The sequence below is a fragment of the Xenopus laevis genome, chromosome 9_10S (genome assembly GCF_017654675.1).
Source record: "Xenopus laevis strain J_2021 chromosome 9_10S, Xenopus_laevis_v10.1, whole genome shotgun sequence".
Lineage (NCBI taxonomy): Eukaryota > Metazoa > Chordata > Amphibia > Anura > Pipidae > Xenopus > Xenopus laevis.
In genome coordinates, this window is record NC_054388.1 from 116232114 (window position 1) to 116248100 (window position 15987).

The following is a 15987-nucleotide window of genomic DNA, read 5'->3' on the forward strand; positions in this document are numbered from 1 at the left end:
GATTCACTGATATTGTCAGACCTCCTGCATCTCTCTGAGGGGACACGGGAAACAGCCCTCGCCCTTCTTGTTGATTATTTCTTCTCCTCCTCCTCGCTGCTCCCCCATCCACATCGCGTGACCAGAATGATGGATGATTACAGGCACTTTCAGGCGGCAGCAGCTGTTATTGCGCTCGCAGCACTAGAAGAGCCGAATTTCTGTTTTAAAAAATGGAAATTCGTCTCTTAAAGTTACCAGAGTCGTTTTTTTTGCCACCCTAAGTAACTGGCCGCTCCGTCCCACCTGAGGCAAAATTCTCACCTTCCCTCATGGCTGGAGCAGCCCTGGATGATGGACCCACTTCACAGCCCCACAACCTCTCTCTCCCGGCTCACTGGGGGCTTCAGCTTCAGAGCAAGACTGGCCAGAATGGTTCCTTTATGTGGGGCATGGGTTGGACAAAGGGGTGCAGGAATAAGGAGCCTGTGTGGGGAGAATAACAAATACAAAAGGGGGGTTCTGGGAGCACTCACATTGCTAAGTAGAAATATATATAAGTATAAGGGAAGAGACATAACCAAATGGGTCAGTGCACATTCCCTGGGCCCCTGTCTAAGTAATTCACTATTAATACAAATACATGTATTCACAAAGACAGGGGTTTTTCGTTACAAAGTTATGATCATAAAGTTGAAAAGCCCCCATACCACGTCAAGGTAAACCCCATATGGTGGTCCCTAACTTGTTTACCTACCAGTCATAGTATTGAGGATGACATAGTATTGAGTGCTCCCACAGTCCCCCTTTTGTATGGGGAGAATAACAGACTGACTAACTTCTACAGTATAAGGGATTCTAAGCAGGGAAGGGGTTAACTGAGCTGTTCCTTTATATTATTACTTTATTGTTTTATGGAGTTGGGAGTCAAGGAGGGGTTGGGAATATACTGTGAGCCGAGAGAGAATGTGCGGCTGTGAAATGTGAAGTGGGTCCATCATTCCTGCTGGGAGGAGCAGCGCAGTGGTGGAACTAGACCCCGGCAGTGTTAAGGGGTTATGCTGTCACCTAGTGGCAGACCGTATATTAGCACAGGAAGTGTTTGTATTCCTAGAACAGGAAGTGATAAAGCTGTGACAGTCATGTTATGTATGGTGAGATCTGCACTGCAGCAGGATTAAACAGCAGCTCTGACTGGACCTGCACAATCTCTGCATTATTCAACAGAACCACTGCAAACATGGTGTCAGAAGCTTGAACTACAACACACCATCCACGCATCCAGCTGCAAAAGAAACTCTCAGCATACTAAGCATTGGTATTTAAGCAACAATGTACGCAAACATGATACCTCCACCAGCCGAGATGAAGATGTCCGGCGACTTGGCTACCAACTGGGAAACATTCAAAGCTGAATTTCAAGACTTTATGTTAGCGTCCGGACTGGACGAGAAATCGGAAGAGGTACAGGCAGCCACTCTGAGGCGTCTAATGGGTGGTGAGTGCAGACACATCTATCGCCATAATCTGCATCTGACAGAGGAACAGCAAAAGAGCGCCACTGCCATCTTGGACGCCCTTGAAGCACATTTCAAGCCGACAAAGAATGTAATCTTCGAGCGCTTTGTCTTCGGATCATGCAAGCATGATCAACATGTGAACGTTTGGGTCTAATGCGCATTACTATTCCAGACGAACTCCACAATCTGGAAAGCCATACCACAGGGGTGCTAACTGAGCACCAGCTTACCAGCACATACCATGATGTGTACAATAGTCGGATAGAGTCTCTACCAGGGGAAGTGCACTTTGACCTAGATCGAACTGTCACACCAGTACAATGCTCACCACGCAATGTTCCAGTCGCACTGAGGGAAGCTGTAAAGGCCCAGCTGGACAAACACATACAGGATGGGAACCTAGCCCCAGTGACTGAACCCACAGACTGGATAAGCAACATGGTTATAGTCAAAAAAGCCGACAAAGAATGTAATCTTCGAGCGCTTTGTCTTCGGATCATGCAAGCAAGAGCAGGGTGAGACGATTGACTGTTTTGTAACCAGACTGAGGGAGAAAGCAGCAACATGTGATTATGGACAGTTAAAAGATGAACTTATCAGAGACAGGCTGGTGCTGGGTATTACTGATGAAAGCACGCGCCGTTGCTTGCTAAGAGAAAGGGAACTCACGTTGGCGTCTGCCATTGATATTTGCCGAGCTGCGCAGCAAACAGACTTGCGAATGAAAGTGCTGACACAGGCCAGAGCAGATGACAGTATTAATGCTACAGCTGCCCAAAAGCCAGCACTTCTAAGCACCATAAAGCCCAGCATAGCACGATATCCTAACTACTCCAGAAGCCCTGAAAAGTGTAAGTATTGTGGCAGCACACAAAACCGGGGGGGAGCGCAATGCCCAGCTTTTGGCAAGACTTGCCGACTTTGCGGCACCCTCAACCACTTTGCAGCAGTGTGCCTTAAAGCAAAACATGACCAGCGTCAGCTACATACAGTTGACGATCAAGCGGAGCTTGAATGGGAGGTGGACAAGGAGGACAATGGACATATATACAGTACTATGGGCCCACCCAGCTCCCGAGGAAAAAAGTGGTTTGTCAACCTTCAGCTCCATGGCATCCGACAACGTTGCCAGCTTGACTCAGGAGCAACATGCAATGTCATGAGCCTTCATGATAAACACAAGATAGCACCCAAGGTAAGACTAGTACCTAGCCAGACCAGACTCAAGCTGTATTCGGGGGAGGTGATGAAGTCATTGAGCCTTTTTCATACGGAATGCTTCATAAAGGGTCTACGACACAGACTGGAATTCGAAATAGTCCAAGCAAGCCAGAACCCGCTCCTATCGGGCTCAACATGTGAACGTTTGGGTCTAATGCGCATTACTATTCCAGACGAACTCCACAATCTGGAAAGCCATACCACAGAGGTGCTAACTGAGCACCAGCTTACCAGCACATACCATGATGTGTACAATAGTCCGATAGAGTCTCTACCGGGGGAAGTGCACTTTGACCTAGATCGAACTGTCACACCAGTACAATGCTCACCACGCAATGTTCCAGTCGCACTGAGGGAAGCTGTAAAGGCCCAGCTGGACAAACACATACAGGATGGGAACCTAGCCCCAGTGACTGAACCCACAGACTGGATAAGCAACATGGTTATAGTCAAAAAAGCTGACAAAATCAGAATCTGCATTGACCCAAGGGCATTGAACAAAGCGCTGAAAAGGTCCCACTATATAATGCCAACACTTGAAGATGTCCTCTATAAACTGCCCAAAGCCCGTACTTTCTCATTGGTGGATGCCCGGGATGCATTCCTACAAATCAAATTGGACACTGAGAGCAGCTTTCTTACTACCTTCTGGACACCCTGGGGGCGAATGCGCTGGCTCAAACTACCCTTCGGTGTGTCTGTAGCCCCAGAGGTGTATCAAAGAAAACAGCATGAACTACTAGCCGGCTTGCGAGGTGTGGAGCCAATTGCAGATGATATACTAATAGTGGGTTGTGGAGACTCACTAGAAGAGGCCACTCGCAACCACGATGCCAACATGATTGCCCTTATGAACCGCTGCAGAGAAGTGAAACTGAGCATCAAGAAGCTACAGTTTAAACTTAATGAGGTCCGCTTCCACGGTCATATACTATCAGCAGAGGGGTTAAAGCCAGATCCTGAGAAGGTGAGGGCAATAAAAGACATGCCTGCTCCAACCGATTCAAAGGGAGTGAAAAGGTTCATCGGATTCGTCACCTACCTGTCAAAATTCATGCCCCGCCTCTCAGCAGTGTGCGAGCCCTTGCGCAGGCTCGTGGATAAAGACATGCCATGGCACTGGCTGCCAAAGCACCAGGAAGCAGTTGATGAGGTCAAGCGACTAATTACCACAGCACCGGTACTAAGATACTATGACATTAGCAAGCCCATTACAGTTCAAAGTGACTCCAGTCAGAATGGCCTCGGATCCTGCCTATTGCAAGATGGACAACCTGTAGCATTTGCTTCCAGAGCCCTCACTGCAACTGAGCAGAATTACGCTCAGATCGAGAAAGAATGCCTAAGCATTGTGTTTGCCTGCCACCGTTTCCACACTTATTTGTACGGTCGGGGAAACATCATGGTTGAAACAAACCACAAACCGCTAGTCGGGATATTCAACAAACCTTTGCTTAGTGCCCCAAAACGACTTCAAAGCATGCTACTCTCGCTCCAAAACTATGCTCTGGAGGTGACCTATAAACCGGGCCCATATATGTATGTCAGTGATAGACTGAGCAGAGCCACAGCATGCTGGCACGAAGCGGACGCACCTCATGCCCAGCATTCAGTCTGCAGCATGTACCGTGAAGAGCTTGACATAGAGGGCATAAACCAGGCCGACTATTTAAATGTCACGCATCAGCGTCTGTCGCAGATCAGGGAGTCCTCTGAGCAAGATGAACACCTCAAGATCCTCAATCAGTTGTGCTCAACGGATGGCCTGATTCAAGGGCAGAGACACCTGTGGCTATTAGAGAGTATTGGAACTACCGGGATGAAATAAGTTTACAGGATGGGATGTTCTTCAAGGGCCAATGCATTATCATTCCAAAGCAACTACGTGCAGAGATGCTACGTCGCATTCATTGGAGCCATATAGGTGGTGAGGCATGCTTCAGGCAGGCTAGAGAAACACTGTTTTGGCCGAATATGCATGGGGAGATTAAAGACTATGTAGAACAGTGCACTGTGTGTAACGAATATGCACACGAACAACAAAAAGAGACTATGATGTCACATCCCCTCCCTACACGGCCATGGCAGATTCTGAGTATGGACATATTCAACTACGCTGGCAAGGATTTTCTGCTTATCTTCGATCACTATTCAGATTTTTGGGAAATAGAACTGCTGCCTGACCTGTCGGCGGACACCACCATTAAGAGATGCAAGGCTCAACTTGCCAGGTATGGCCAACCCGACCGAGTCGTCACGGACAATGGTCCACAATTTGCTTGTGCTCTGTTCACCAAGTTCTCTCAGGAATGGGGTTTTGAGCATGTTACTTCGTCACCAATGTACCCTAAAGCTAACGGTAAAGCAGAATCGGCAGTGAAAATTGTTAAAGGCCTGTGCAGGCGAGCAAAACGTGCAGGAGACGACCCATGGAAATCAATCTTGCTGTGGAGAAATACGCCAACAATTGGCATGGACACTAGCCCCGCGCAACACCTAATGGCCCGCAGGCTGAAAACTCCCCTCCCAGTGACTGACACACTACTGGAACCTTGCGTTGCATCAGAAGTTCCTGGCAAGCTGCATTTCAAACGGCAAGTGGCAAAACATGCATATGATAAAACGGCCAGGGACCTTCCGGCACTAAATGTGGGGCAAAATATAAGAATGAAGCCTCTTCCAGGTGACAGGAGTGGCATATGGAGACTAGGAACTTGCCTCCAACAAACAGACCCTCGCTCCTATCTGGTTGAGGTGGAGGGTACACTGTACAGGCGCAATCGAGTGGACCTCAGGCCAGCAGAGCCCAGTCCTAGCAAGCCTACAGTAACAGTAACAGAGTCCAGTGAAACGCCGAGACTAGAAGTGGAGGCCACAGTGGAGAGCCAGTCTGAGCACTTGCCTGCAACGGACTGCACATCGGCCTCACAGCCTGAGAGTGAGTCTGAGATCCCGTGTTACTCACGCAGCGGCAGGCGAATTCAGCCACCAAAAAGACTTAACCTTTAAATAGTTTTCAAACAGTCATGTTTGGTTATCTTTGAAAAAAGTTACATATGTGCATATTATTTAAGTACAGTAGGGCAAATAACGTTACTACTTGAAGGCTTGAAATATTGTTTAAATATGTTGGATTATACAGTTAGAAAAGGGAGATGTTAAGGGGTTATGCTGTCACCTAGTGGCAGACCGTATATTAGCACAAGATGTGTTTGTATTCCTAGCTAAAGCTGTGACAGCCATGTTATGTATGGTGAGACCTGCACTGCAGCAGGATTAAACAGCAGCTCTGAGTGGACCTGCACAGTCTCAATTATTGAACAGAACCACTGCAAACACTAAGGGCCCTGGTACGGAAATTTACAACTGGGCCCCCTACCACCCCCCCACACATCAGCCCTTCATTTACAACTCATCATACAGAGAATTAGGGGGGCTGCTAAACTGACTCACACCCCCAACATGCCCCGTCTGGGGTTTCTCTACCTTTTCCTCCTGCACCAAACTGGTAAGTTCTGTATTTCTCTGTATTTCTCTGTATTTCTCTGTATTTCTCTGTATTTCTCTGTATTTCTCTGTATTTCTCTGTATTTCTCTGTATTTCTCTGTATTTCTCTGTATTTCTCTGTATTTCTCTGTATTTCTCTGTATTTCTCTGTATTTCTTTGATTTCTCTGTATTTCTCAGTACTGTCTGGGGTGCAATTAGCATAGGGCTATAGAGCCAGTGAGGGGTATAATGGGGCAGAAGAATAATTTTAACCTTTTTGTTACTAAGTTACTCTTTCATATTCTCAGTCATGTTTCTCAGCCTATGGGAGCAACATTCACATGTAAATAGAGTTGGGAAGGAACACAAGCATGAAAAATGTCCCTGGGGTGGCAAATAAGGACTGTGATTGGCTATTGGTAGCCCCATGTGGACTGGCAGCTACACAAGGTTCTATTTGGCAGGTTTTTTTTTTTTTTGCAACAAATGCAACAAATGCAACAAAACTTGCCTCCAAGGCTGGGATTGAAAAATAAGCTCCTGCTTTGAGGCCACTGGGAGCAACATCCAAGGGGTTGGGGAGCAACATTTTGAAACCTCTATGTGGGACATTCACTAAAAATCGTAGTTGCGCTCAGCAGTAGCGTAAGGTTGTGAAGTTGCACTAGCGTTGATTCGCCAGGCAAAGCGAAGTTACGATAGCGATGGTTAATTTGCAAACGGCGCCAAATTCAAATTTCAATGGAAGTATTCGTAGCAGAACTACACAAGCCTGGGAAACCTTCAAAACATCTTTTGATCTTTTTCAGCCCATCACCCATAATAAAGAAAAGACGCCAGCGTTTTTTGGGGCTTAGAAATTTTTTTAACTATCTACTCTATTGCGCTTCGCCTGGTCTGAGGTGGCGAAGGAAGTCTTGTGTAAAAGGTAGCGTTCAGAACAATGTGCACGTTAGTGAATTTGCGTAGTTACGTCCATTGCGCAAATTCACCAGGCGTAAGGGTGCGAAGTAACACTAGCGAAGTTACGCAGCGTCCGTTAGTGAATTTGCGAAGTAACGAAAATGCCAAACCCTAGTGAATTGACGCCAGCGTTAGGCGCTTCGGCGCTTAGTGAATTTGCCCCTATAAGTCTGTGACTACACAGCGAGTGTTGCATGTGAATTAAGTGTTAAGCAGCATTAAAAAACCTCAAGGCATTGGTGTTGCTGTGCATGCTGGGAGTGCAAATAATTGACTGCTGTGTGTTCTGAGTCTAATCTAACTGAGACAAACTGCTTTTTCTTTTCTCTTTTTGGGGTCAACTGGTCAATACATTTAGTGTATTTATTTTGTCTGGGATATAGTTTCTATGGGGGCCATTTTTATAGTTGATAAGGAGATGGTATTTTATTTCTGGTAGCAATCGGCATTTTTTTTCTCTTCCCTCTGATTGCTAATTAAGGGGGAGAATTTAATCAGGTAAATTCAGATAAGGCTCTATGTTCTTTGTTTTGAAACCTCAATAAGTCTGTGACATCAAAGCAAGTGTTGCATGTGAATTAAGTGTTAAGCGGCATTATAACCCTTAAGGCATAACATAGTAAGTGAGGTTGAAAAAAGACACACGTCCATCAAGTTCAACTTTTTAACTCACATAACTGCCAGGTGATCCAGAGGAAGGCAAAAACACCTGAAGCCTCTCCAATTTGCCTCAGAGGGGGAAAAAATTCAGCCTGTACCACTGATTCACTTCCCAGCTCTCCCTGTAACACCCCTTTCCCTCCTCTAATCTCATTGGCTCCCTCCTGTCTGCTGGGAGGAGCTACTGGTGAATAAAGCATCCGACCCTTCCTTGTACCTATCTAATGTATCAGCCTGTACCCCTGATTCACTTCCCAGCTCTCCCTGTAACACCCCTTTCCCTCCTCTAATCTCATTGGCTCCCTCCTGTCTGCTGGGAGGAGCTACTGGTGAATAAAGCATCCGACCCTTCCTTGTACCTATCTAATGTATCAGCCTGTACCCCTGATTCACTTCCCAGCTCTCCCTGTAACACCCCTTTCCCTCCTCTAATCTCATTGGCTCCCTCCTGTCTGCTGGGAGGAGCTACTGGTGAATAAAGCATCCAACCCTTCCTTGTACCTATCTAATGTATCAGCCTGTACCCCTGATTCACTTCCCAGCTCTCCCTGTAACACCCCTTTCCCTCCTCTAATCTCATTGGCTCCCTCCTGTCTGCTGGGAGGAGCTACTGGTGAATAAAGCATCCGACCCTTCCTTGTACCTATCTAATGTATCAGCCTGTACCCCTGATTCACTTCCCAGCTCTCCCTGTAACACCCCTTTCCCTCCTCTAATCTCATTGGCTCCCTCCTGTCTGCTGGGAGGAGCTACTGGTGAATAAAGCATCCAACCCTTCCTTATACCTATCTAATGTATCAGCCTGTACCACTGATTCACTTCCCAGCTCTCCCTGTAACACCCCTTTCCCTCCTCTAATCTCATTGGCTCCCTCCTGTCTGCTGGGAGGAGCTACTGGTGAATAAAGCATCCGACCCTTCCTTGTACCTATCTAATGTATCAGCCTGAACCCCTGATTCACTTCCCAGCTCTCCCTGTAACACCCCTTTCCCTCCTCTAATCTCATTGGCTCCCTCCTGTCTGCTGGGAGGAGCTACTGGTGAATAAAGCATCCGACCCTTCCTTATACCTATCTATTGTATCAGCCTGTACAACTGATTCAGGGAGACAGTTCCACATCTTCACAGCTCTCACTGTAAAAAACCCCTTCCCAATATTTAGCTGGAACCTCTTTTCTTCTAATCGGAATGGGTGACCTTGTGTCAGCTGGAAAGACCTACTGGTAAATAAATCATTAGAGAGATTATTATATGATCCCCTTATATATTTATACATAGTTATCATATCACCCCTTAAGCGCCTCTTCTCCAGCGTGAACATCCCCAAGTTGGCCAGTCTTTCCTCATAGCTAAGATTTTCCCTTTACCAGCTTAGTTGCCCTTCTCTGTCCCCTCTCTAATACAATAATGTCCTGTTTGAGTGATGGAGACAAAACTGTAGGGCATATTCTAGATGGGGCCTTACCAGTGCTCTATACAGTGGGACCCCCTCCTCCCGTGACTCTCTGCCCCATTTAATACAAGTCAAGACCTTATTTGCCCTTGATGCTGCTGACTGGCATTACTTGCTACAGACAAGTTTATTATCTACAAGGACTCCAAGCTCCGTCTCCATTATGGATTTGCCTAGTGCAGTCCCATTAAGGGTATAAGTGGATATTGTTACATCCCAGGTGCAGGACTTTACATTTATCAACATTGAATCTCATTTGCCACTTAGCTGCCCAGATTGCCAGTTAGTCAAGATCCTGTTGCAAGTGCCACATCCTGGATGGAATTAATTGGGCTGATAGTTTTGTCTCATCTGCAAACACTGATACATTACATCAAATTAGTCTGACATGACCTATCCTTCATAAAGCCATGCTGATTGCTGCTCATAATGACATTCACTAGGACAACATTTTGAATGTGATCCCTTAAAAAGCCTTCAAATAATTTGCCCACCACAGATGTCAGACTTACTGGCCTATAATTGCCAGGCTGAGATCATAATCGCTTTTTAAATATTGATCAGAAACAAAAATATAGTCCACTTGTAATTAATGTTCACTCACTTGTATTACCCAATTTCAGGCTGTGTAGAGGTATATTAACCAGAATAGGAATACTAAAAACAAGAAAAAGCAGTAAAATCCCACGCTACCTTACTAAAATGAATTGAGATCTAATTATATAAGTGCTTAGTGCTATTATATGTGTCATATGCTTAGTTCTCAATCAATTTAGCACCAACATACAATTAATGGTTTTCAATCGATTGATATGTATCTATGAGTTTACCCCAAACAGAGAAAAGAAAAAGCAGTTTGTCTCAGTCAGATACTCAGAACACACAGCAGTCAGTTATTTGCACTTACTCCCTCCTTGCACCCAGCACTCCCAGCATGCACAGCAACACCAACACCTTAAAGGAGAAGGAAACCCCCAGGGCGCTAAACCCCTCCCCCCCTCCCCTGTGCTGCCCCCCCTCCCTCCTCCCCCCTGGCCTACCTGTCCCCCTGGGCAAATGCCCCTAACTTTTTACTCACCCCTCTGCGCAGGTCCTGTCCACGGAGTTCGCAGTCGCCATCTTCTCCCACGCGCGTCTTCTTCCTGCTCTGACCGGCGTCTTCTGGCGCATGCGCAGTAGGAACAGGTACCGGTACAGCTCTATTGCGCATGCGCCGAATGTCACGAAGTGAAATCGGAAAACTTTGTGACATTCGGCGCATGCGCAGTAGAGCCGTACCGGTACCTGTTCCTACTGCGCATGCGCCAGAAGACGCCGGTCAGAGCAGGAAGAAGACGCGCGTGGGAGAAGATGGCGACTGCGAACTCCGTGGACAGGACCTGCGCAGAGGGGTGAGTAAAAAGTTAGGGGCATTTGCCCAGGGGGACAGGTAGGCCAGGGGGGAGGAGGGAGGGGGGGCAGCACAGGGGAGGGGGGGAGGGGTTTAGGGCCCTGGGAGTTTCCTTCTCCTTTAAGGTTTTTAATGCTGTTTAACACTCAGGGGCAGATTTATCAAGGGTAGAATTTCGAACTTAAAAAACTTCAAAATTCAAATTAAAAAAGACCAACTGAAATTTATTTAAAAAACAGATTTTTTTTTTGCGGGTGAATAGTCCGTATTAGTTAGAATTCGTCTAAATTTGAATTGTATGAATCAAAGTAAAAGCACATTAGATCAAATTAAAAAAAAAACCTTAGATTTAAAGTCCACCAATTGACCCCAAATAGGTTCTAGGAGGTCCCCCATAGGCTATAACGGCAATTCGGCAGGTTTTAGATGGCGAAGTCGAATTTTCAAAGAGACAGTACATGATAGATTTCGATAATCAAATTTTCGAATTTTTTTTTCAAATTCAGATCACAAAATTCACAAAAATTATCTCAAAATTTGAATTTCCACTTCAACCTTTGCTAAATCTGCCCCTTAATTCACATGCAACACTTAGATCACTTGCAACACTCGCTTAGCAGCTCCCACACTCGCTGTTCAGACTTATTGAGGTTTATATAAACTGAGGGGCACAACCTCACTAATGTGTGGGCAGAGGAACCTGCTGACACTTTTTTTTGTTCCTAAGGACTCACACACCATCGTTAATTAACAATTGTAAAGCTTTAATTTTGATTCATAATTCCTACAGTGAGTTGAGTCAATGCATGCCCTGGAAGTAACTGCAACGTTCCCCTGATTTACTATCACACATGCACAACTGCATTCATTCTGATGTATCCGGCTTCTCATGGGGCCACAATAATACTGGGATTCTGGAAGAAGATGCTGTATTGTTGGTAAAATAACATACCAACTAGTGTACAAGGCTTCTTCATTGGCTGAAAAATAAAAATACATGTTAATAGTAATATGAATTGGTAGGTCAGTTATCTCACTATTATTCTAGATCCTTTTAAAGTTTTTTGTATAGAAATAATCTGTTACAGCTTGTGCTGTTCCAGCTTTTATTTCTTTCATTTAATTGTAATTGGCTGTAACTGCATTATCTTATTATTACTGGTATGTAATGCTGCCACCCTGTGGTCATTCTTATTATGTGCCTCTCAATGTATTATGTTAATTTCCATTGCTTTGCTCTCCTCCCTTTGTGACATCACATCCTGTCCCAGGGTGCTGTGTACTTCCTTTCTGTTACAGACATCATACCTGGTGAGAGCATTTCATTTTGACCTCTAATATTCTCCAGCATTACCCTAAGTTCCTGCATATGTTTTGCTCTAGGTAAATCAATAAATTACCAAAGCATCACCATTGTATTCTCCTCACTGGATTATCACATACAACTGGCACCCTATCTGGAAATATTAGTGAGTTCAGTATCTACCATTGCTTGTACAGGGATTATCACTCACAACCAATCAGAGGTTTTCTCTAACGTACATCTGTGGCAGAATAGTCAAAATGAAGCTTAAATCTACAGTCTTTGCATGTCTATACGCAGTCTGCAAGCAAGCTTAGAGTTGTCCACCATCTTATATGCATGTGGCTTCATAAGCACAGTGAGCAAGCTGAAATCCCTTCTTAAAGAGACAGTACAACTTAAACAGGAGCAACCTGTCCACAAGAGGCTTAGTGGATTCCTCAATCACTGAACATACAGAAACTCACCCTGCTCCCAAAAACCCAGATATGCAGGAAGCAGAGTCCATGTTAACTGAAGAACAAGCAGTACGATCTAAACGTGTTATCAAGCCAACACAAAAGATTAGAGAGAGCTTTGAGGCAACCAAAGAAGAGTTCAGTGACAATTTAAACGATTTATGGCAGAGAACTGAACACTATATAGCAGCTCTTTTACGCTATAACAACGACGCAACAAAGTTAACCACACTATTGAATCGCTTAACTAATGCCTATGTCCACTATCAGCGACTGTGTAAAGTACATCACTTTCCTGAGCGACTCCGATTTTCATGATGCCTCAGAAGAGCTGAGTGAGAGAGAGAATCTCCTAGAAGAGAAGGATGCCATAGTACAAGATGCTAAAAGCAAGGCAGAATTCCGTATCGCACACTTACAAGAGGTGAGATCCCATCGATCAACTTCAAGTAAACATACCAAATATACCCTTTCATCCTCCAAAACCTCTCGTTCCGGAAGGTCGGCGTTTCATGACAAGCTTATAGAGATCCGGGCAGAAGCAGAGGAAGCTAGTGTAAGAAGTTGCTTTGCTAAGAAGGAGGCTGAGATTGCGAAGAAGAGAGCAGAAATAGACGCAGAGGCAGAAGCCCAACTAAAAATCCTCCAGACAGAAAGGGAAGAAGCAGCTACCTTAGCTAAACTGAAGGTCCTGGAGCAAGCGTTAGGCCAAGGTACCGACCTAGACTGTTTCATCCCTGGAGAAGTGGAAGACCCAGCCAACCGCACTGCCAGATACGTGCTAAGGCAACCATCGCCTGCTCCTCCTGCTAAATCGCATGTACCAACTCCACTTCTAAATCGCCAGCTGGGTGAACCCACAGAGTACCAGAAATCATCAAACCCCAGTAATAAGGTTATTTCTAGCATCAAGTGGGCTAACGCTCCAGAGACTAAACCACAGCTTAATCCTTATGCCACATCATTTCGTCCTGATCAATCTCAACCCCATGTGCCAGAGCCCCTACATGCTCCAGAGAGACCACAATGCAATCCAGCAATAGGAAATGGGAGATCAGACATGTCAGACTTTGCCAGATACATCATGCGCAGGGAGCTGATTAACATTAGTCTCTCAAAGTATGATGACCGTGCTGAAAACTACAGGGCCTGGAAATCAACCTTTGAAGCTGTAATCAGTGATCTTAACCTCACTGCCAAGGAAGAACTTGACTTGCTTATCAAATGGTTAGGCCCAGAATCTGCAGACATTAAGACATTAAGACATTAAGAGCAGTCCATGCAGGCCACTCAGAGGAAGGCCTCCCTGCAGCATGGGAGAGACTTGAACAGACCTTTGGCAGTTCAGAAGCTATAGAAAATGCCTTATTCAGGAGACTTCAAGCCTTCCCAAAGATAACTGGCAAGGACAATCGCAAGCTCCAGGATCTGAGCGACCTGCTAAGAGAACTAGAATTGGCGAAAATGGACCCGCGTCTGCCAGGACTGAGTTACCTTGATACTGCCCATGGCGTCAATCCAATTGTGTTGAAACTACCACATGGCATGCAAGAGAAATGGGCAGACCAGGGCTCCAGATACAAGAGAGAACACAATGTGTCTTTTCCCTCTTTCTCTTATTTTACCAGATTCATCAGTGACCAGGCTCGGAAGAAGAATGACCCCAGCTTTGACTTCACTGAATCCACCCTACCTGCTTCATCCTCATGTTCAAGGTATGACAACACCACAAGTAAACATAGAGACTTAAGGGGAACAGTATCCGCTAGGAAAACAAATGTCCCACTTGTTGTGGCCTGCACTACTAGCAAGGACAACCCCTTCCTTAAAGAAAAGGACCCTAACAACATGTGCCCTATCCATAAAAGACCTCATCCTTTAAAGGAATGTCGTGGGCTATGGGCAAAGTCTTTGCAAGAACGCAGAGAGACACTCAAAGAGCTTGGAATGTGTTACAAGTGTTGTGCCTCATCAAATCATATGGCAAAAGACTGTAAAGTTATTATCAGGTGTGCAGAATGCAGCAGTGACAAGCATGTTACAGCAATGCATCCTACCCTGCCTTCAGACAACGCACCATCTCAATCTGCTACCAATGCCGTCGCATTTCATGGCGGGGAGCCATATATAGTGAAATCCTAGGATTTCAGACGGGGAGTGTGCTGTTCCAGCTTTTATTTCTTTCATTTAATTGTAATTGGCTGTAACTGCATTATCTTATTATTACTAGTATGTAATGCTGCCACCCTGTGGTCATTCTTATTATGTGCCTCTGAATGTATTATGTTAATTTCCATTGCTTTGCTCTCCTCCCTTTGTGACATCACATCCTGTCCCAGGGTGCTGTGTACTTCCTTTCTGTTACAGACATCATACCTGGTGAGAGCATTTCATTTTGACCTCTAATATTCTCCAGCATTACCCTGAGTTCCTGCATATGTTTTGCTCTAGGTAAATCAATAAATTACCAAAGCATCACCATTGTATTCTCCTCACTGGATTATCACATACAACTGGCACCCTATCTGGAAATATTAGTGAGTTCAACTATCTACCATTGCTTGTACAGGGATTATCACTCACAACCAATCAGAGGTTTTCTCTAACGTACATCTGTGGCAGAATACAGCCTTTTAACTTGTTTAATAAGTGCTAACTGTTAATTCTGCCAATCTGGTTATATAATGTGTTTCAGGGAAATTTTTTCATATATGTGTGTTGGGTGTCCTAGTTTGTCTAAGACAACTCTTAAACTGGCCATACATGAGCTAATAAAAGCTGCCAACATAATCCTTCCAGTCAGTAGCTGATGGACCTGTGCATGGAGCCCACTGATGGGCCTGCCAGATGAATATCTCAGCAAAAATTGCCAAAATATCATTTAGACATGTTTGAAAATCCCATTGAATGAGGGATGAGCTGTTGCATTGATGCAGTCCTTGTCCAGTCGGTCTTCATAGGCCCCACTGTATGATCTGATCTGGCCCTGCACATGGGTGACCAAATCTGGTCAAGATCCTTCTTTCAGTGACCTCACTAAACAAGGGGATCTGCCTCTGTATATATATCTTTTCTAATCATTGGTAATTTCAATCAAACTCTCAATCATATATAATTCTGTAAGTCCATCTAAATAGAATTGAACTGTCAATTTGCAATAAGCAATGGGACCATTTTTATGACCAGGCATATACAACAGATGTAATCTGAGCAAAAATATTATGATAAACAATAAACAACATATTAAGCAACTTGTTCAGTTCATGTGACAAAGCACAATATGTCTCAGCATTTGTTTCCACAGAAAACGGAAATGACATATTTAAAAGGTGGGACATGGTGGAACAATGATGAACCATCTGAGCTGAATGTTTAGGAACAATGTGTTTGTTGTGAAACCATTTTTGATTATAGTTGTTTAAAATATAAAACTATACCCCATGCCACTGAGATGATTCCTTCAGAATGTATTAGTGCCCACTGGTATCCCTTTTTCGTTGGTCATAATGTTAGATGTTTACCAAGGCAGATATTTATATTGCATTGTATAAC

General features: G+C 44.8%; 1 protein-coding gene across 2 annotated transcripts in view; it reads left to right on the forward strand.

Moving 5' to 3' along the window:
- Positions 1-4479: 4479 nt before the first annotated feature.
- The window catches only part of LOC108704220 (Ig heavy chain C region, secreted form), a 32373-nt gene continuing 20865 nt past the window's right edge, over positions 4480-15987 (forward strand). Inside the window, exon 1 of one of the 2 annotated variants that reach the window (XM_041578323.1) lies at positions 4480-6228. In XM_041578323.1, the coding sequence (XP_041434257.1) occupies positions 6183-6228 (46 nt within the window). In that variant the 5' untranslated portion in view covers positions 4480-6182. The remainder of the gene's footprint in view (positions 6229-15987) is intronic. The other variant, XM_041578322.1, reaches the window with a different exon arrangement.